The 22,119-nt window shown below is 36.7% G+C and overlaps 1 protein-coding gene across 1 annotated transcript in view; it reads left to right on the forward strand.

Moving 5' to 3' along the window:
* LOC103980358 (serine/threonine-protein kinase TOR) overlaps window positions 1–22,119 on the forward strand; it is a 60,291-nt gene that overhangs the window by 26,741 nt on the left and 11,431 nt on the right. Inside the window, exons 24-42 of the mRNA XM_065155177.1 lie at window positions 25–77; window positions 7,415–7,538; window positions 7,617–7,802; window positions 10,250–10,402; window positions 10,469–10,621; window positions 10,719–10,790; window positions 10,882–11,016; window positions 11,426–11,487; window positions 11,680–11,777; window positions 12,320–12,429; window positions 12,510–12,683; window positions 12,752–12,817; window positions 14,449–14,517; window positions 14,609–14,719; window positions 16,162–16,302; window positions 16,391–16,519; window positions 16,615–16,780; window positions 16,905–17,119; window positions 21,079–21,285. Of these exons, the coding sequence (XP_065011249.1) occupies window positions 25–77; window positions 7,415–7,538; window positions 7,617–7,802; window positions 10,250–10,402; window positions 10,469–10,621; window positions 10,719–10,790; window positions 10,882–11,016; window positions 11,426–11,487; window positions 11,680–11,777; window positions 12,320–12,429; window positions 12,510–12,683; window positions 12,752–12,817; window positions 14,449–14,517; window positions 14,609–14,719; window positions 16,162–16,302; window positions 16,391–16,519; window positions 16,615–16,780; window positions 16,905–17,119; window positions 21,079–21,285 (2,424 nt within the window). The remainder of the gene's footprint in view (window positions 1–24; window positions 78–7,414; window positions 7,539–7,616; window positions 7,803–10,249; window positions 10,403–10,468; window positions 10,622–10,718; window positions 10,791–10,881; window positions 11,017–11,425; window positions 11,488–11,679; window positions 11,778–12,319; window positions 12,430–12,509; window positions 12,684–12,751; window positions 12,818–14,448; window positions 14,518–14,608; window positions 14,720–16,161; window positions 16,303–16,390; window positions 16,520–16,614; window positions 16,781–16,904; window positions 17,120–21,078; window positions 21,286–22,119) is intronic.

The following is a 22,119-nucleotide window of genomic DNA, read 5'->3' on the forward strand; positions in this document are numbered from 1 at the left end:
CCTTTTTACATTTCCTTGATTCAGGTCAGCGGTCATGTTTCATCTCTGGTGCATCACTTGATTTTAGTTCTGGATGGGTAAGATATGATTCACACTAGTTTTTGTTGGATTTTAACAGTGTACTTGACGCAATGAACTTTTGTTGGATTCACAATATCTTATGTACTTTTGATGTTATTATCAAATATGAAAATTTTCATTACTTAGAGGTGTTGAACATATGTTGGTCTTTTCCTATAGTGTGTTCAAGTTAAAGCTTTTAAAACAATAGAAGGAACTATCTATTTAAAATGAATAAATCACAAAATTCATTTTTAACTACAATAATGACTTATCGAGCATCTTTGAGCAATACGGTGGCTCTTGCCATCATACCGAAATTTTGTGCCCATGTCATTGGGAGAGGACAATGATTTTGGTTACAATTCCAACTCCCTCGTGTTGAAGAAAGTCCATGTTGTCACCAGTTGTAGGTTGAATGTAAGGTCCGCCGTCTTAGATACCAATGCCATCGTTAAAGTGCCCATCCAAGCCGGTGTAGCAGGTGTTGATAAACCGGTACATATCATATTTCTGGAAAAACAATAAATTATTCTTGAAAATCTGAAAAACCATATTTTAGCCTAATTTCTTCCTTTTTGTAATTAGCCCTAAATTAAGTCTGATTAACATTTAATTACATGTAAATGGAATAATGAACCCTTAATCCACGTAAAATTTCATAATAAACCAAGAATAAACATGCTGCAGTTAATCCTAAATTGCACCTAATTTGCCCTTAAGTCGATCTGTATTGGAGAAAAAAACCCTAATTTGCTGTAATTAAACTTTAGTTACATCGAAATGGAAGAATAAAATCTTATTCCATTGAGAATTTCATTAAAATAATGCCCTAATTGTCCTTAATTACCTGTTAATTGGGTCTAGGTGGAAGGAAAAGATTCTAGTTAGCTCTAATTACATGAAATTAAATTAAAGATTAGGTTTCAGATTACGTCGATTTGAAGACAATCATGATCGGATCTTGAGATTTGACCCCTCTTTGAATGTCAATTGACCTTCACTAATTGTTTTTCAAGGCAATTAGAGAAGAATTAAGCCTTTTACCCAAGAAATCAAGAGAATCAGGTTCAGAATGAGTTAGAGAAAGAGAACGAGTGAAAGTGAAAGAGGAGAGCAAGTAGGGTGCCTGTAAACACCCCCTACCAGTCCACAAGAGTCGGATTGGGTGATTTGACCCAAATCGAACCACTATGGGTATGCCCTTAATTTCGCTAGAGACACCTGTACCTGACTTGAACCAGCCAAAATTGCCCTCATCCAAGCCTCGACAGCCAGTTGAACTGGTAAATACTGGTCATACCATACCAAGCCGCCCCAACTGCAAATACTGGTTGAATCATTTAGTCCCGGTTCTAGGCCCAATAAACCTCTATTGCGACTTTTCTAGTTTTTTACCTCAATAATGTGTCAAAATAAGTTTCATAAACCATATGTCAACAACACGTGGAAAAAGCTTATGAAAATGTATGGAGTTACTACATTATATAATTAAAATATATGATTTAAAAACTTGTGAACACAGAAATTTCATATGCCGGAGGTGGGTCTTGGTCTGCTGTGTAAGTTGGTTGGAGATCAGTATTGTACTTTGAAGAACTTATGCATAATATTGTTCCTATATCATTTGACTCTGATATACAGGGTGCTACTGTTGTTTCAAATTAGCAAGAGGCATCAACGAGTGTAATTATGGTGGTGGTTGTTATGCTGGTATTAATGGGGCATGTATCATTCCTGCGACTGATGATATGGTACTAGGGTGGAGTTGCATGATCATAATAACAGTTGAAGAACAGAACTTCATTACTATATTATTATTGTGTCATATGATGCCTTGGATTAAAAAAAACGAGATAAATTATTAACAATTTTTTGTGATACATGAAATTTTTATTGGTAGAAATGTTACAACCATGAGGAATTTGTCAGACTCGGTATCAGATCAAACTCTCTCATCTATGAGTGTTAGCAATAAACTAATTTGGTGATGATTAGTCATCATAATCATCTAGTAGAATGGCATGGTAAAATATTGTTCATCCATCTGCATTCCACCTTTTTGTTTTTACATATTGAGTATGCAAGACTTTTGGCCCTCGCCACCATTATTGGTAGACATATAACTATCCCCCACAATGTCATTATTGTGGATTTTATGAAGATCTGGTATTTTAGATGGGAAGGAAGTCTCATCCTCCTGCTTGAAATGCTGGTCATTGTTGACAAAATGTGTTTCTTTGTCTTCCCACCAGTTGAGTTGGCAAAATGGGACTTTCCCTAGTCACTCGATGTTGACATAGCCTTGAATCTGGTCTTTCTTTTTTGGATGCAGTTCAAGGAGATTTTCTTAGTGGGAAATTGAGGGACACTAGGTCGTAAGCACCTTTCCCTTGTGAATCTCTTAAATCTTTGCCATGGTTCTCCTTACCAGTGGGATGTCGCCAATGTCTTTGATCATTAAGTCCATGGGTCACACATGGTGTTAAAAAAGACAAACACATGTATTTTAGTAATGTAGCAATTTCTGTTTATATAGTGTCATTTTTTAGTCATCACCTAGACTATGTAATATTTGCAAATCTCATCCACCATATTTCCACCATACCTTAGTATGGCACTGTGCATCCTGAATCCTGTATAACATATTAACAGGCTTGTGGAAGATGATCTTTATGTTACAACACACTATGAATTTTATGACCTTTATCCTGGTGGTGTGGGACCAATACTCGCATGAGGCTCACATCATATGGAACTTGTTGCTCCTTGAAAGTCTCAGTCCGTTTGTTGAATTTACATTAAGATATTTTTAGGTTTACACCAGGGCCATGCTTTTGAATGATGGACACCATTAATTGGTAATGTTTCTAGAGTTGCATGTGGAGGGATGCAATTGGAATTATTTCATGTTTTTTTTCTTTAGCGTATGAGTCATCAGTGCTGGTCTGTTTGGCACTGAGGTGGGTATGTTGATACTGCTCAAGAACTCTCTATGCTCTCAGCTCAAGCAATCTGTCCTCTTTGGTATAGAAGTCATCAGTCCTAGCCTGTTTGACATCCCAAAGGAGGAATGTTATCTGATCAAGAACAACAATATCATCTGTTTGATGTTCCAATGGAGGAATGTCATCTGATCAAGAACAACAATGTCAAGCTCTGACTTAGCGCAAGAGCTCAGTAAACCGTAGTACCTTAGGGTTGAGAAGGGCTGGTCGCCTTATGAGATCACTCCTTAGCTCATGAATACTGCTTTGGTCTATCACATACTAGTAACATACCTAGCTCATGAACATCACCATCATTGAGCATCCTCATAACATAAACCTGCTAAACTGAAATGGATGACACCATAGGTATCACATTTTCACTTCCATGTTCAAAATTCGATGGACCAAATTGTTGTATCTGTCTCATGTACTCCTTGTGAATGCAAAGTGGTCCAATGATGTATCAATATCAATGTCAAGCTTGAGGTCCACAAAATTGTCCCCTGACCCTTGAACTTATCATAAACGAGCAGCTTAGATTCTCACCTGTCTACATCCTCCTTCTGTGCTTATCACTAGAATCTTAAGACATTTGAGCCATTCAATTGTCTCAAAAGTTTCTCTGATTTCTTGAGAGACCTTTGTACATTTGTTCTTGTCGAGCAATCAATCTGCCAAATACTGCTTCTGGCAACCAAAGTATTCTCTGTGGATTTATTGCCAATGATGGTGTTGCTTCAAATGATCAGCATCCTAGCATGTTGGATTGATACTTTGTTGCTTCATACAAATAAGTGCCAATATCATTAAAAAATTATTATATATTTGCACTTATTTAGGTTTAATCTATCTGGATCTAGCTTATGTTGAAAATTTTACACAAAATTCTTGTAGATTTTAATTGGACAGTAATAGAAGTTCGAAATTAGAAATTTTGTTTTAATAGCTAAAATCTGCAATTGAGTCAGAAAAGGTACTGACTATGGTGTTAGGATGCAGACTTACCTTGATTGGGAGAAAAACTAAGTTTATTTTCAAAAAATCCATGTAGTAGCAAGTTAGAAAGGCTTTCCAATCCAATTATTTGAGAAATTGATGCAAAATGGGAGTAATTTGGATAAGAAATATTAAGAATAGTGTAGAATGGTTGAAAGATGCTTGCCAATGGAGAAGAAAAAGAATGATATAATTAGGTGATAAAGAGGGGAAAAATTGGTTGGGCATCAAATACCGAGCAGCAAACCTGTGAAACCAAGTGGTAGCATACCGAGATTGCTCGATGTATATAGGTACCTGGTGTAACCAACCATTCAGTGAGGTAGTGTCTAGAAAGATATGCATACTGTGGAAGTAGATATAGGCAAAAGGTTCTTGTTTTATTTCATGTTGGGCCAATAAACCAACTTGGTAGGGAGCATTCTAATCGAGACACAAATCATTAGTCTGATACTCTTCTCCAGGTTCTTGAGCAAGGATTAGAATCTGATATTAATATCGATCTTCGAGTGGTATGCACTGCACTCTGTCAGTATTGGTTGGTAGCTGATTAGATTGGGTTAGATAGATTGGTTCTCGTCGAATTGTTTATGGGCCAATCTTTAAACATTGATTAGCCTTGATTTTGCTACATTTTTAGTCAGTAATGAATAAAATATGATTTAATCTTCTACATTGTTTAAAATTTTTGGTACTGGTCCCATATGGAGATGCAGCATGTCAGTGTTGACACAAAAAAAGTTGATGAGAAGAAGAGGAGATGAGGAAAAGGAGGATAGCTAGAGACGGTGAGCCGGAGCGAAGGGAAAAAATGAGGTGGATGAAGAAGAGAAGTACTAGCTGGATGGAGACGGCGGGCAACAGGATCTGAAGTAAGGACTTCTTCTAAATTTAGGTGAAAGTGAGAATATTTGAGTGAGAGAGATAGATAAGAAAGAGAAAGAGATTAGATCGTTAAAAATCCAACAACCGTAAGATTGAAAAAAAACAAACTGTGATGGGCTTACCACTTAATTTATAGGTTTACAAGGCGGTAACCCTAATTTGGACTCAAATTTCTTGAAATTGATTGGTCCACGTCTTAATTCTTCATTGGATAGGTATTTTACTCTCTTCTATGCACTGATCTGGGAGGTTTTTTAAACCATGTTCTATACCATTTATGGCAAAAATTAGATTGGTGAACGAACACATACAAAGGTATTATATGTTAGGGACATGTAGAATGGACTTGAGAAGATCTCAGTGAGCTTGGAATTGGATTACCTCGTCTTCTTATAAACTAATTTTTTCGTGTAGTTCAAGGATGAGTAACATCTGTTGGAAATCACATGCATAGCGGAAAGAAAAATAAAAATTAGTTTCTCAAAACAATCTTATCGAATCATCGTTCGAAGACCGAGAGTGTAAAACTCGTGAAATCGAAAACTGCATAAAGGATATGAGACGTTCTCACCTAGGGAACTCGTATATCCCCTAAGATCGTAGATCCTAGTCCATGGATAAAGGAGCTCTCGCAAACTCCTCTCTAGCAGTGATCCACACGATGGACGCAACAACGACGCACCTCCTCGCGCAGCATGTTCTTTCCTCGTGGTAACGCACCACCACATAGCAGCACACAAGGAGGGATTGGTCCCTCTTGCTGTCCTCTCGCACTAGAGAGGGGGCAGTTGGTTGGTGGAAGGAGGGAGGAGATGAGGAGGGTGGTGGCAATAGGGGTCCAGTATATGACCCTTTTAGTCTCAATACCTATTTATAGAGAGCCTATTTTAACTAACCCTAATGGATCCTTCTTTGTGGGTATTGGATCTTCATCCAATAATCACTAGCTTAATGGATATTGGATCTCCATCCAATAACCACTCTAAGCTCTATTAGGTTTCTCCCATGGATCCATTAAAATAGAGGCTTATCGAATATTCCATATCCAATTCTCTATTCGTTATGTTGTTCACTATATGTGTGTGACCCTCTAAGTCCAATATCGAGCTGGCTGTGAGTTGCATATGTTAGAACTTCTTCTGACGTAGTAAATTATTATCCCTATAATAATTCACTCAACTCATCGTCTATAGACGTATTGAGTTACTACGCCATAATCCCCAAACGGTACAGGAGGATCTAATCTATTGGACCTATCTGCCCTCAGTTATCATGTATCTATAATCGCTCATCCATTTAATATCACAGAGATCGTATATTGGGCATGGTGTTGTCAGACCCATGCAGAATCCATCCGAGTCTCACTCTAATCAGATTTTCATGAGGAACTCTCTCAATCCGAATCTCACGCTTATTGGATTCATCATGATCCGATTGACCCTGGCTAATGATTTGCTTGAGTGAGAACACACGGGATATTATTCTCATGATACCGAGAGTGGATGATCCTCTATTGAAACCCAATTGCTTTCGTAAGGTTCTGTCATTCCCAATGACCATTTGTACTCTGTACTAGATCCGAAACTTCTAGACCTATAAGTTCGGTATCAAAGAATGAAGTACTCAAATAAGGCATCATTGGTGTCTCTAGTCTAAGGATCAAATACACAACTAGGACTATAAAATCGCTATATGACGATGAGGTATCATTAACCATTTAACATTCTGTAAGCGGATCATTCAATGAACTCATTCTTTAATGAGTACTTGCACTATATCCGTAGTGTCCCCACACAAGTAGCTATGAGATCAGCTGCCTCCATCATATGAACGGGTATATAGCACATCGGTCTATTCGGTTATCTCGATGTCCCTCTCGAGTAACCTATGACCGAGAATATTTAGGGTCTGTGTTTAAAAGCGAATTGATTTCGTTGTCATGATCTTATCATGATTCAATTCCCATTGCACAGATCCAAGAAAATCACAATATATTCATCATCCAATATAAAGTGAGAAAATGTCATAATAATAATAATAATTAAAAGAGATTATGTAACGTATTACACGTGTCATCACCCATGTGATTGGCTTGCAGGGCACCTGTAACTAGTAACATCTTCATTGAAACTAGCTTGTTCTTGTCTTTCTCGTTTTAAAATAAGTTATTATTAAGATCTTTTTTCCTTTTTGGTGGTGATTCTAGTCTAAGTTTTTGTTCTAGATAGACAATTTCACTATGTTATTATGAATTTATGGCATACCATTTTGGTTCTTTTTTTGTCACTTATTTCAAAATGAAAGTCTTCATTGAGGTTTGGTTGAAAACTGAGTCATATTCATCTGTCCTTTACCAACTATGAACCTTATATCTAACTATGTAGCTTATTTTGTTTATATGCATGTGCACAATTTAATGTTTGCTCACTTGTTACTGCATAGAGGAACATCTATTTGTTTCCTTATAATGAATGTTTTATCAGGAACAATGATGAGTTACGAAGGGATGCTGCCGATGCTCTCTGTTGCCTTGCATATGCTCTTGGAGAGGACTTCACTAAATATATTCGAATGATAGACAAACTGCTTTCAAAGCATCATTTGAGGGTCTCTGTTTGTTCCTTGCATTATTTTAATAAAGATTTTGAGTTAGACTATTTTAATCATTGTCTCTTGTTTTTACAGCATAGGGACTTCGATGAGATCAAAAGGCGTTTAAAGAGACGTGAGCCTCCTATTTTAGATAGTTTATCTGTACAAAAATTGTCTCAAAATGTGCCAGCTGAGGTCATCAGTGATCCCCTCAACGATATTGAGAGTGATCCTTATGAAGAAGGGAATGAACTGCATAGGCAACCAAGAAACCATCAAGTACTCTTCACCTTTTCAAGCTGAGTTAAAATTATGTTTGGAATCATCATTTCAGGTTTTTTTCTAGTTGAAATTTGAACATGTATATGTTGTAGCTTATATAGGCAACTAGCTTACTCTCAATGGTCAGTCACTAAACTCTTCTGAATTTGGGGTAAGCTGGTTATGGAGCCAAGATTCCATGGACATTTAAGCGAGTGCTTTTCAGAATTTCAACCACCTGTCAATCTTCTGACTTAGGATAGCCAGGAAAGCTTCATTCTTAACAACACAAATTTAGGCAAATTACTTGAAGGCTGGTTAATTGATAGCAAGTTTTGCCTTATAACTTGTTTTTATGCTTTCTTGGGGCATGACTTCGTAGCTCATCTTTGACCTAAAAGGATTTCAGTTACATGCCTTCAATCATGTAGCATCGTCCAAGTCAAATTTCCCATACAGCTGTTGGATAATTACCTAAAAAATGTATTTCAGTTATTACATGTCTTTATTCGTCTTTTGGAAAACAAAGGAAAGTAGCCTGTAGTACCTGGTGAAGAGATGTTTTCACTTTACATATTGCAAGCTTTTCTTCTCTTTTTAAAATTTATGGGTCTTTGTTGGTAACTCATTCTTTCATCTTATTTGTAAATTATTGAGTTGCTTAAGTTTTATGTCTTAAATAAAATATATCTTAATTTTATGAAGAAGTTGTTATGTTGTTTGTAGCAAGGTTTGCCGTAGTATACCGCTTGGTATAGGCAGTATGTATCGGTCCAACAAGGGATTGATACGAGCGGTACATCGGTACACCTCTATGTACCTTATGTCGGTATGGTTTGGTACAGCTCGGTACATACCGTACCAACATCTAGTCGGTATATTGGTATGGACTGGTAAGACGAACCATGGTTTGTGGTATATGTTGAAAATTTAGATAGCCCCTGGGATTGCATGAATTTAACATATATTATGTTATGTGCATAAAATGGTAGACAAGTACATGTTTGGGTTGCAGATTCTTGCACAAATTCTAAATAAATTCTCGTTCACTCTAGTATTATATGCATGGATTAAATCTTCTTCTAACACCGATATTGGTTCTTAACCAGATTAGTGCATATTAGATATACATCACTGTACCATGTGTTGGTACAGGTTGTACCCACTGGTATGGCTGAATTGTTAAAGGCAAAGAGAGGGGTTGAAGAGATATACACTTGATGATGGTGGTGGCATGATGTGATCAGTTTGCCCTGTCCTTGTAGCTCATCGGTTGGGTGGAGGAGGAGGTCGCCAAGAAAGGAAGAAGAGAGTGTTTGTTTTGGTGCTGATTATAGGAGGCAGGATATACGAACGAAAAATATATAAAAGGGACTCTAGTACTAGTTCTGGGTGGTAGGCTTACTGCCTGGTATAGTTTGTTACCTGTCGGTTTACCACTTGGTTGGTCTGAAACTGTAAGCTTGTTAAGCGATAAACTTGGTTTTCAATTGGATGAGTGAAATAATTTGGTCCATGTATTGGTTGGCTGTCAGACCACCAGATACTGGTCTGTATCAACTGGTGCAACCAAGATTTGAATCCTTGATTTTATGCCAAGGTTTTATAAATTATGGTCCGAGACCCATATAGATTGATGGTTAGATTGGCACAGGTCCCAGTACATGGGGCGTGCCAACACATGATACACCTCCCTACCTATCAATACAAAACCAAGGGGAAAGAGAGAGGAGGGGAGGAATGGAGGAGATGTCTATGGTTATGTAGGTGATGGAAACGGTGGCGGTGGTGACAACTTGAGGAGGTGGCGGCAGTGAGGATGGACGTGGATGAGGCAGCAATGGAAGCGGAGCCGGGCAAGAGAGTAAACTATTCTCATTAGCAGCAGCAGCAAAAGATGTTGAGAGAGGAGAAGAGATACCCTTGCAGCCGAGAGAAGGAAAGAGAGGGATAGGTGGATAGCTGTTTTCAGCTATTCAGATTAAAAAAACTTAAAAATCCCTGGTTTTGAACTTGTCCTGGTGAAGCTCTATTCCCATTTCAGAACCAGGTTGGATTGGTAAATTTTTTCTGGTATGTTTGAGTTGACCCTTTTTTTGTCTTTTATGCAATTGTTAGTAGTCCAACACTGGCATCAAACTCTAATAAAACTTGATACCTTTCCTATTGATGACTATTTGCTTATCTATGTTTGCCATTTTTTTTGACATTGGGTTCATCCTTCTCTTTTTTTTATATATAAAGATATTGGAATGTGCATTTTTGTTTTATATAACAAACTGATGTTTTACTGCTGCAGTTTCACTCTCGTAGACTTATCTTGTAGTCATGCCAAGAAGAATGACAAATAATTCTAGGCTTTCTTGTCAACTTTTATGTTGCAGACGACTAATTAAACAATAATGTTCCTTTTGAGACTTCTGTGAGTTTTTCTTTTTGATACTCTTTGTTTATGGTTTTTTTAGGTTAATGATGTTCGATTAAGAACTGCTGGAGAGGCTTCGCAGAGGAGCACTACAGAAGATTGGGCTGAGTGGATGAGGCATTTTAGCATTGAACTTCTAAGAGAATCTCCAATGCCAGCACTGCGCACTTGTGCAAGACTAGCACAATTGCAGGTAAATAAATGATTCAGATGGGTAGTTTCAGTTCATAATTATTGTTCTTACTGTGAAAATATGCAGCCTTCTGTTGGACGGGAACTCTTCGCTGCTGGTTTTGCAAGTTGTTGGGCTCAAATGAATGAATCTTCTCAGGAACAATTAGTCAGGAATCTCAAGACAGCCTTCTCATCTCAAAATATTCCTCCTGAAATTCTGGCTACCCTACTAAACTTGGTTTGTTGATGTTTTATTTTTGTGTTTGGGATATTGTTTACTATTTTATCTAATATCCTTCCATTCATACTTACACTTTGACTGGCAATCTAATCAGGCAGAGTTCATGGAGCATGATGAGAAACCTCTTCCAATTGATACCAGGCTGCTTGGTGCCCTTGCTGAAAAGGTTGCTACCCTCATTGAGATTATAAGTATACATTTGTTTCTGCTCATTGTTACATATCCTTCATTTTTAATCAAATACATTCTGCCTTCAGTGTCGAGCATTTGCAAAGGCCCTTCATTATAAAGAAATGGAGTTTGAAGCTGCATGTTCGAAAAAAATGGGTGCAAATCCTGTAACAGTCGTGGAATCTCTTATTCACATCAATAATCAGTTACACCAGCATGAGGTCTGTCTTTTGTGTTCATGTTCTGTATCCTTCATATTTTGTATAAGCATAATTGTCATCTGCTACAAGGTTTATATACTGTTCTGATACTGATTTACTGATTTTGTTCCATTAGTGATTTCATTATCCTATTGGACCAGTACATTAACTGTATATTGGGAAATATCCTGAACTGTACTGCTCAAGATTATTCAATAAATTGATAAACAATAAAAATGAACTGCACATGTACTGGGATTGAGCTGTATGCTTCAGTACTAGTGTCAAGCTATACGTTTTGACATTGGTACAGTGGTATTTTAGTAGACCACTAAGTATCAGTTGGTATGTGTTGGTCCAGCCAATATTCTCCTATGTGGCCTTCTGATTAGTGTCAACTAATGTTATTTACCTAAATCTATTTCACCAGGCTGCAGTTGGTATATTGACTTACTCACAGCAATATCTCGATGTACAACTCAAGGAATCCTGGTATGGTCTGCCAAAAATTGGTGTTTTAATTGAGCCTCTTGTAAATTCTTAGTTTACCTTATCTTCTTGAAAAATTTCAATTATATTGAAGTTATAGAACTTATCTTCTTAGTTGAAGGATTATTATTTTTTTGTCTCTCTGCTGTACACTGTTCCTTTATTGACATAATGTCTGAATTGGTTTTGTTGAAGGTATGAGAAGTTACAGCGGTGGGATGATGCTCTCAAAGCATACACTTTAAAATCATCTCAGGCATCTAGTCCAATTCAGAACTTAGATGCTACCTTAGGTAAGTATTTTACAATAAAAGTTATAAGCTTTAAATATTATAGTTAATAAGCTGCACAGTTAATATTATCAATAATACTGTGTTGCCATTTGAGTTTATACTATATTCACTGCTTCGTTGATGGGGAATAAGAAGCATGATCATAAAAAAGTTCAATTTGGTGAAATGGTAGAAAGATCTTTTTTTAGTGAACCTGAATGGCAGTTCCTTCTCTCATTCTTGATGAAGTTGCATTAATGAGACATGTTTCAAATAGATAATTTGTAGAAACACACAAGGCTTCATAAGTTTTTGGATATTTGGCTTCATGCAATTGCCTGTGCCATGAAATAAAGAGTTGTGAGGATATTCTGCTGACTTCACAACTCTTTGTGCTAGGCCAACTGTTGGTCATTCTTGATTCAGTTGTATTAATAAGATGTTTTCAAATAGATAATTGGTAGTTACAGTTTTGTGAGTTTCCAGATATTTTAGCTTTATGCAACTGTTGTGCTATGAAAAGAGAGTTTCTATGCTGCTGACTAAATAACTCTTTGTGCAAGGACGAATGCGGTGTCTTGCAGCGTTAGCTCGTTGGGAAGAGCTCAGTGCCCTATGCCGAGAGCAATGGACAGCTGCTGAACCAGCAGCAAGGCTAGAAATGGCTCCAATGGTTGCCCTGATAGAAAAGCTTCTGTAGCTGTATTTCCTGGTTTATTATTTATTCTCTATATCTAATCTACGTTGTTTTAGGCTGCTAGTGCCGCCTGGAATATGGGAGAATGGGATCACATGTCTGAATATGTGTCAAAGTTGGATGATGGGGATGAAAGCAGACTTCGAATGTTAGGTAATACCACTGCTAGTGGTGATGGAAGCAGCAATGGTGCTTTCTTTAAAGCAGTTCTTTTGGTTCGTCGTGAAAAGGTATGGTTTATCCACTTTCCATGTGGTCTTTATTAACTCATGACATCTAAAAGTTCTCTTGTTTTTAGTATGATGAAGCTCGCATGTTTGTTGAGAAAGCAAGGAAGTGTTTAGCAACAGAGCTGGCAGCACTGGTGAGCATGTTTACTTCAGGCTTTTAAATCTCTTGTGACCTTGATTCTGAATAATCTAGTAACTTTGCTTTATTTTCTGTTATATCTAATACGTTTGCTGACAACAGTCGAGATAGTTCACAATCTTGTTGAGTTTATAAAAGCAAGTAAACACTCTTTAAGTCTTTAATTTTAGAATCTAGCAGATTTCACTGCCTCAGTCTTTCCTGGATTGGAAAATTCCATCGGTGATATGATTCACAGGGCTTATTTCATTTGTTACATGCTGTACTAAACTATTAACATGTCTATCTATATTTGAGGTTTTTATATGGAAAAAATAAAATAGTTGTTCTTCTGTTGATCTACTCTTGGTGTCATTCAAAAGGTTAACCATCCATGAAATGCTCTTGCCTTTCTCATCTTGAGAAGCTCAGAGTCCAATTAATGGATTGACGAAAGCCCAAGATATGACAAACGGGGCAAAGACCATGACAAGGAAGATGTTTAGAAGCAGAATGGAACAATTATTGGAGGAAACAGGGTAGCTAAGGCTACACAGCCTAAAGGAAAACTCGATGTTTATATTAAGTATTTTTTAATATTTTATACTACAAGATTGAGAATTAATCATTGTTTATAAATAGATTACTTGAGAATTAACAAAACCCAAAAAAAGAATAATATCTATTTGATAAAAATCATATCGGATTTAATAAAAAAATTTCTATATAAATAGATTATTTGGAATTCAACTCTTATTTTGTAATAGATATTACTTAAGGCATATATAGACACTAAAAAGGGGAAGAAATATCTGTTTAAGAAGATTTTATTAAATGTTGTCTGCAAAAATCTTAGCTTGGACCTGGGCCCCTGGGGAATGACTACTTGCATTGAACACCCTTTTGGATCTATGCAAAATCTAGCTAGCTTAATCTGACAAATAAATACAGATCCTTCATAACTTCCTTAAATATGCCTAAAATATGGATGAAATACTCCAAAAGTAGGAAAATGCTTTTAAATCTAACTTTAAGAATGCAAATAGTCGTGTATAAACTTGATCTAACCTAATATGCTTTATGATCTGTGGATGTAAGATTTTTCTGCATTTTATCGGGTGAATTCTTTAGTGTCGTCGGATCCAGACTGATCACTATATATTATAGATGGTCTTTAATCAGGCCACTAACTGGTGCCGATATGCAGTTATGCTGTAATAATACTGGTTATCTGGAGATGGTATATCATAAGCTGTTATATCTGAAGTTTTATTTTCTTTTTAGCTATAAATATGATTGAAATTAACACTTCAATTTTTTTTTTGATAAAAGGGTTGTATTATTACTATTGTAGCTAATAATAGTAAGCAGTGAGTCATGCTTGCTCACTGTAAAGGAATCCTAGATATGTATTTGATGATATAATGTCAATTTTTAGTGGTACTAAAATACATAAGTGAGGTGGTTGGATTTTTTAATGTATTTTGAGACTTGAAGCTTTGCTCATGATTGGCTAAAAGTGCTTATGATTACTTCTATAATTGAAATTTCATCCTCCATCTTCCTCAGAATTACACCATTGCTATCGTATGTATGCTTAGTATTCTACACTCGAAGGTCCATGTAACTTTATTCTCTGCAATTCAGGTTCTTGAGAGTTACGAACGTGCTTATAGCAACATGGTCCGTGTCCAACAGCTGTCAGAACTGGAAGAGGTGATCTCTGATCTGTCCGCTTCAATATTCTTGGATAAATTACTAATTAATGAGTGAAGTGAGTGGAACACTGCTTTTGTTCTCCTAACAGGTTATTGACTACTGTACCCTTCCAGTTGGGAATGCTGTTGCTGATGGTAGAAGGGAACTGATTCGTAATATGTGGAATGAACGCATCCAAGGAACAAAGCGGAATGTTGAGGTGGCTATATTGTCTTTTTCTGCAATATGCTTTGTGTCTGAGTTTATTGTTTTAGTTGTTTCTCTATACATTGCTTGTAAACAGTAAGCCAGAAGCTCAATTACTAATCAATTACCAACAATGTTTTTTTTTGCTTTTGTTTTCATGAGTTTTTATTTTGTTATGGTGGTATTTTATTTTATTTGCATGTTATGTTTTTATTTTCTTTGCAGAGAAATAATTTCTTTTTTAGTTGAGAATTTTGATAGGGAAAGTGTGAGGAAGTAATAGATAATTGTGAAAGACAATGATGAAAGATAGAAGAGAATAGAAGAAAAAAGATAAATACTAGACTTTTTTGGCTCAAGTATTGTTTCAAAGGGATGAGAGTCTCACATTCTACATTTCTCCTACATGGACGATGGATTTTACCATCAGAAAAAAGAAAGATTGTGGCCTCATACCACTCGCGCAAAATATGGGAAAAAGAATTGTTTGCATCTAATCAATTGATGGCCCAGTTATGATGCCTTTCCTCTTATATACCCAAATTACATTAGGAAAAAAGAAAAATTAGAAAATAAGGAAGAAGCCAATAAAGAAAGTTAGACCCATAGATAAGGACATATCATTCATTTCATATATAATTTTCATTTATCTTCAATTGAATCCAAGATTTGCTTCTTATTTTTACTTAGATTTTCATTAAAGCTGAATATTTGTCATCTTTTTTTTGTTGACTTTCCTTTTTTCTTTTTTTAGTAATCCTGGTAACTAATAAAATACCCCTTATGCTAATAATTGATGTTGTTATATGATAGCTTATGCTAATAAAATCATTAATGTAATCATTGACATGCAAAATGCCCCTTATGCTAATAAATTTTATTCATATGAGAAATAAATGAAAATGATCTTGCATTATATTGCAGGTCTTTTAAAAGATGCAAGATGACATGGATATATCAATTGATTTTCATATGTTACTATAACTCTATTCTTTATATAATGTGAACATTCTTTTGTCGTCTTTCATGAAACTTATAAGAAGCAGAAATGCCACTCATACAAGTATCAAGTATCCAGAAGTACTTTGAAGTTTGAACACAGATATATATAATATAATAAACTATTACCTCATATAGCCAATATTTGCCACGTTTTGAAGCCTTATGCTCTTGATTTAGTAGTTCTACATAGATATAGTACATCTAAAACAAATAAATATTAATGGTACAACAGTCTATATATCCTGAACAAGTAATACATGTTGGAAACTATCCAACATACAGACATGTCAATCATTTTGAAGTGTCCTTGCATAGCTTATAATCTCAAAATGGTGTTTCTTCCACAATCATTTCACTGCTGTGTATTGCATATTTTGTTCCTTTCCATGAATCATTTTACTGTTGTGTATTGGATATTTGTTCTTTGTAATTGATTCCACCTTAAAAAATTAGGTCTGGCAAGCACTTTTAGCAGTAAGGGAACTTGTCCTTCCCCCTAGTGAAGATATAGAAACTTGGCTTAAATTTGCCTCGCTTTGCCGGAAAAGTGGTCGCATTAGTCAGGCCAGATCTACTTTAATCAAACTCTTACAGGTTAGTGTTTCAATTTCTTGAAAAGCACTCTTACTGGTTGTAGTAGGTTCTAAGAAGTATAATAGCTCATCACCTCTGGTTAATGCAGTATGATCCTGAGTCATCTCCTGAAAATTGGTTATACCATGGGCATCCCCAAGTTATATTAGCCTACCTAAAATATCAGTGGTCTCTTGGTGATGATTTTAAACGGAAGGAAGCATTTTCCCATTTACAGGTAGAATCATATTTTTAAGTCACAATATTGTTCTTTGTTCACATGAGCTTGAGCTATTAATCTAGTTACACCTTCTCTGTGTTTGCTTTGCTTAGGAATTAACTGGACAGCTTGCTCTCGCTACAAATGGTCACTCAGGGGCACCAGTTAGTTCAGGGAACATGCCAAATTCTGGTGTACCCCTTCTTGCTCGTGCGTATCTGAGACTTGGGACATGGAAGAGGGCACTTTCACCTGGATTAGATGATGACTCAATACAAGGTGATCAGCACTTGATAATATTGTATTTCCTATTTTTTCTTTTGTGGCTTCTATAGTTGAATTTCCAGATTGTTTTTGTTTCTCTTGCTCCGTGAATTTGACTTTTTTCTTTTTGAAATTGCAGAAATCCTTGTATCATTGAAAAATGCCACTCATTGTGCAAACGATTCGGCAAAAGCATGGCACACATGGGCTTTATTCAATACTGCTGTGATGTCTCATTATACATTAAGAGGTCGGCCTGATGTTGCTGCAAAGTATGTTGTTGCTGCAGTCACTGGATATTTTTACTCCATAGCTTGTGCATCAACTGCTAAGGGAGTTGATGACAGTTTACAGGTAAACATTTCTGCTTCATAGAATATTAATTATTTTTCTTTGTGAGTCATGAAATGACCAATTTTTTTAATTCACTGTTTTGTGATTTTGGAGCTCTAGTTGGATTCTTTTTTAAACTGTTTTCTTTAATCACAAACTACCAAGGATATACAGGCTCTTATAATCCTTGGGAATGTCTGTTGTGGCAATTTTTAGATGTCTAGGATGGTTGAAACTAGTTACTTTATCCATTATAGGTTTTTGGCATTCATGTGTCTAGGGCCTCCACCAAGTCCACTATGAGCATATTACCCAGCGGCTACTATAAGCCCATAGGTTATGACACCCTGTCATATCACTTGACTCCTTGATTTAAGACTTGAGACAATGATTCAAAAAGATAACTCTCTTTATACATTTCTTTTCACCCTAGACAAATGAAAAATAGGCCAATAACTATCTCTGACGGATGGGCTTCAGTCATGTATCTTTTGGTGACATTATGGATTTTGGATACTCATATGTGTTTTAAACTTTTCCATTGTGTTTGCAATGTTTATTATCATGACTTTTGATATTCTTCTTTTATGTTTTAGATGCAACTTCTACAATTATACAGGTGATGATGTTCTTTGTTTAAGTAGATTAATTGACTTTAATAGTATAGGTTGTGAATTTATGGTAGTGGCCTTGGCTTATAGTTCGTGCTATTTGCCATCTGATATAAGTACCGTTATGCTTTTTAATCCAATAAGTGCTAATACCCAGTGATTTAAAAAGCGCTAGGTGCCTCCAGGCGCTCGCCCGAGCGAAGCGAGGCGCTAAAATATAAAAAATATAAAATATAATTAATAAATATAATTATTTAAAATTTTATATAAAAATATATAATATAATTAATAAATATAATCACATTAACAGTATAAACCTGCTGACGGAGAAACGAGGAAGCAGCGGCGAGCGGCGGCAGCGAGAAAGGGAAAGGGAGCGGAAGGCGCGAGCAGCGGGAGGGCTCGCGGGAGGCGTGAGCAGCGGGATGGCTTGAGGGAGGGCTCGCAGGAGACGCGAGCAGCGAGAGGGCTCGCGGGAGGGCTCGCGGGAAGCGCGAGCAGCGACAGCGGCGAGCAGCGGCAGCGGGAGCAGTGGCAGCGAGCGACGAGATTGCGATCGGGATCGGGATCGAGAGCGGCAGCGGCAGCAGGTTAGTGTTGGGTTAGGGTTGGGGTTGGGGTTGGGGTTATATCGGTTTAGTTGGTTCGATCGAACCAACTAACAACCGAACCAGACCTAAAATTCTGGTTCGGTCGCCTTGGTTTACCCAGGCGCTCGCCCGAAGCGCCCAGCGCCTGGCGCTCGCGGCGCCTGGGCTCGCGCGAGCGCCCAGGTGGCGCCTGTTTGAAGCGCGCCGCCTGGGACATTAGCGAGGCGCTCGGGCCTCGCCTTGCCTCGCCCGAGCGCCTAAGCGAGCGCCCGAGCGCCTTTTGCAATCACTGCTAATACCATATTTAAACTTCAAAGAAAATGTAACTTATTTAATTTACTGTGCCTCATGTTTGCACCAGGTCTTCTGGTTTCTGTGTATGTAGTAATTTAAATTTCTACAAACATATATAATAAATTAAACATTGATCATAAATAGTCAAATGGAATCTTTAGCATAACTGGGAATTATATCCTGAAGCATTTATTGTAAAAGAAGAAGCAAAATTGATTTTTTTCTTTAATTTTGAATCCTAGAGTATATGTTCATTTTAAACAATCTATTCAAAAAGGTTATGCCTTTTATGTTTGTCACATGAATTGCTTATTCTAGGAGAATTTTTTTTGTTCAAATTTTTAAATCATTATCGACATTGTTCTCGACATAATCTGCAACCCTGCAATCTAATGTCAATGCAGCAACATGCATCATATAAAATATTTCCTGACATTATCCTCTATCAGAGCTGCCTTTACATTATGGTGGATGCAATCATTGCATATTCCAACTGGTGCTTGTCCTAGTAGAATCCTCTGTCATAAGTTCATAACTACCCTTGCATTTTGGTGGATGCAATTATTGCATTTTCCAGCTGTTGCATATCCAATATCCTTTTTCGTTTTAGCATAAAAAACCCACCTATGTTTCTCACAAGGTTTGATGTCTGATTTATCAACACTGCAGTCACTGCACAGTGGTACATAGTGGCACATAGAATTGTATTGAATGTCAGTACACCAATTTGTTCCAGATTTCGATACATCCCTTTAAAAAGGCTGGAAAACAACAAAGAAACCCTATTTTAGGGCTTTTCCCCCTCCATTTCTCTGATTATATACAATTAAGTTAGACAACTTTAAACTAAATTTGGACTACAAAACAATAAATGTGATGTAAAATTAAGACACATACCTGCTCACACCTGTATTGGTACTTCTAGAACTGATACGTCCATAAATTTATTATATTTTGAAAATTACAACTAGATCTGCAAAGATTAATGCTATGTACGAATGGATGAAGCCTACATTTTGTTTGATCTAAGCTAGATCCATGATGATAAAGCCTAGATCTGTGAAGATCTAAACTAGATTCAAATGGATTAACCTCGCCTAGTGATCTTCAATTCGTTTGGAAGGTAGTTCATACAGAAATAAGTAATTTTGAGAGAGACGAGATAAAATGAGAGTGAGAGAGAGTGTGGCTGAGAAGTGAGATTAGAGGGCAGATTTGGGAGGGTATCGGGGCCTTTTTATAGGCTCCCAAGAGCCCTCCAATGGCCACAACAGCTAGCTAGTTGGGTAGCCTCAGGCCCTCAACTCCAAGTAAGGTTACCACCTGGTACAGGTCTGTTACCGATCAGTATGATGCATATCAGTCTTGTACCGGTCAGTATATCCTACTTCGTGTGTTAATCCCCCATTGGATTGGTGCCCTCTGTTGTGTGATAAGTTCGATAAGGATATTCTAATATAGTTAATTGAACTTTTGGGATCTTTTTGTTTTCTTATCTTTTTTTTCGAAGAAGAGAAACTATATTAATCCATAAGCAGTCCATATAGACTCACAGGAGGTAAATTACCTCCAAAAGGAGTAATAAACTCAACCAAAATTAGCTAGCTGATCAGCTCTAGTGTTCATGTTTCTACTTTCTTGTACATTTTTCCAATTTGAGACTTTAAAAGGGTTAGTTACATACAAAATATCATGGCATAAATTCCACAAGTGCCATGGTTTTGTGACCTTTCTATTAACGAATGATTCTGCTTGGAGTAACCTCTCCAAGCATTCTATTGTAGAAATCGATGGAATATGAAAAATAGTACTCCCATGAATGACTAAGGATCATGTATGGTAGTGCATTTCTTGTTGCTTTTACATTGTGTATAAGCTCTGTGAAGAAAAACGAGATTGGATTTTTATTTTTTAATCATGTGAGGTTGTGGAGTCATGAGCTTGCCGAGGGGCTTCTGACCAGAAATAGACAATTCTAAGAGGACTTTATAACTTTCAACTAAGTTGTCTTCTCCCATTGGGGATTTTGTACCCTTATTTCGTTCTCTTTATGAGATCATGATGGATGAGGCTTTCCATTGTTTCTTCCATGCATACACATGCAAAAAGGCAAGAAAGAAAGGAACTGATAGGGTGATGCATTTTATTTGCATGGCAAATTCAGCACGTTTTATACATAACCCTTTTCCAGGCAGCTTTTGCTTCCATCATTGGTAACCAGTATGTAGAACAACATGCCTAATCAACAGAAAAGACATTAGACATTTATCTAGTTAGTTGTTATGGTTACCTCGATCTCCATTTTAGAAAAGAATGACACTTTAGAATACTGGACATCTTTGTGTTCGCAATACATATTGGCTTTATTAAACAATTTTATTATCTTCCAAAGTTAATCTTTGTTAGCTGAAATCTCTGGGGTTTCTTCTATGGCATGATACATTTTATCTATGACATCTTATTTTGGTTACTTTTATATTTTCAGGATATCCTCCGCCTTCTCACATTGTGGTTCAACCATGGAGCTACTTCTGAGGTTCAAATGGCGCTCCAGAAGGGGTTTTTACATGTTAAGATTGAAATGTGGTTGGCAGTACTACCACAAATAATCGCCAGAATACATTCAAATAATAGAATTGTGAGGGAACTGATACAATCATTATTGGTGCGAATTGGGAAAGGGCATCCACAGGTATTTGTTGGGCGATATGCTGGTATCTTTAATGACTGACTACAAAGTTATGTATTTAATAGACATACCCAGCAAGTTATGGTACAATGAAAAACTGATAGTATATTCATTTCTTATTGAGGACCTGCTTACGTTGGAAGAAGATAACCTCCAAGATAGAGAATAGTGAAATTTGAAAAAAATGGAAGGAAAAGAGATTCAGAAAAGTAAAGAAAAATAAAAGAGAGGAGTGAAGAGAAGTATATAGGTAGAAGAGGAGATTTTTATTGAAAATAATACTTACATTTTATGCAGTAAGGGCTACATAATTCACCTATTTATAGATTCTCGCAACCTAATAGAACACTATTTTCACTTCACCTAAGATTATAGACTATGAACAGTTCTTTCTTGAGTCCCAATCAGACTAGGAAACATAGAGTTGTTAACATGGCTGTCCAAGCTCATCCATGCTTCTCATGCATTCCAAACTTCTAGAAAACCTTCTCCTTTGAGTTGTTTATCTTCCTTTGTGATTTGAAGGTGGTTTGATGAACTATTTGTTGAGCGAGGGCTCTTCGAGTGAATTAATGTCAGTCTGGACTTCTAGGATATACTAACTTGTAGGAAAGCTGCAGTAGAATTATCATGATAGACATGTATCGTAGCTAGTTAACCTAGCAGGTAAAGACTTTGACAGATAAGGTTCTGGGATCAAGATCGACCTTCACCACTTTGCCAAAAATATACATATGATGATAATGATGATGTGTTATTAATAATTGACTATGATTCATTAGAAAAATGGGAAGGGTAATGTGTTCAGGAATATATGCGTTTCATAGCCATAGAGGG

The sequence above is a fragment of the Musa acuminata genome, chromosome BXJ1-4 (genome assembly GCF_036884655.1).
Source record: "Musa acuminata AAA Group cultivar baxijiao chromosome BXJ1-4, Cavendish_Baxijiao_AAA, whole genome shotgun sequence".
NCBI classification, from domain to species: Eukaryota; Viridiplantae; Streptophyta; class Magnoliopsida; order Zingiberales; family Musaceae; genus Musa; species Musa acuminata.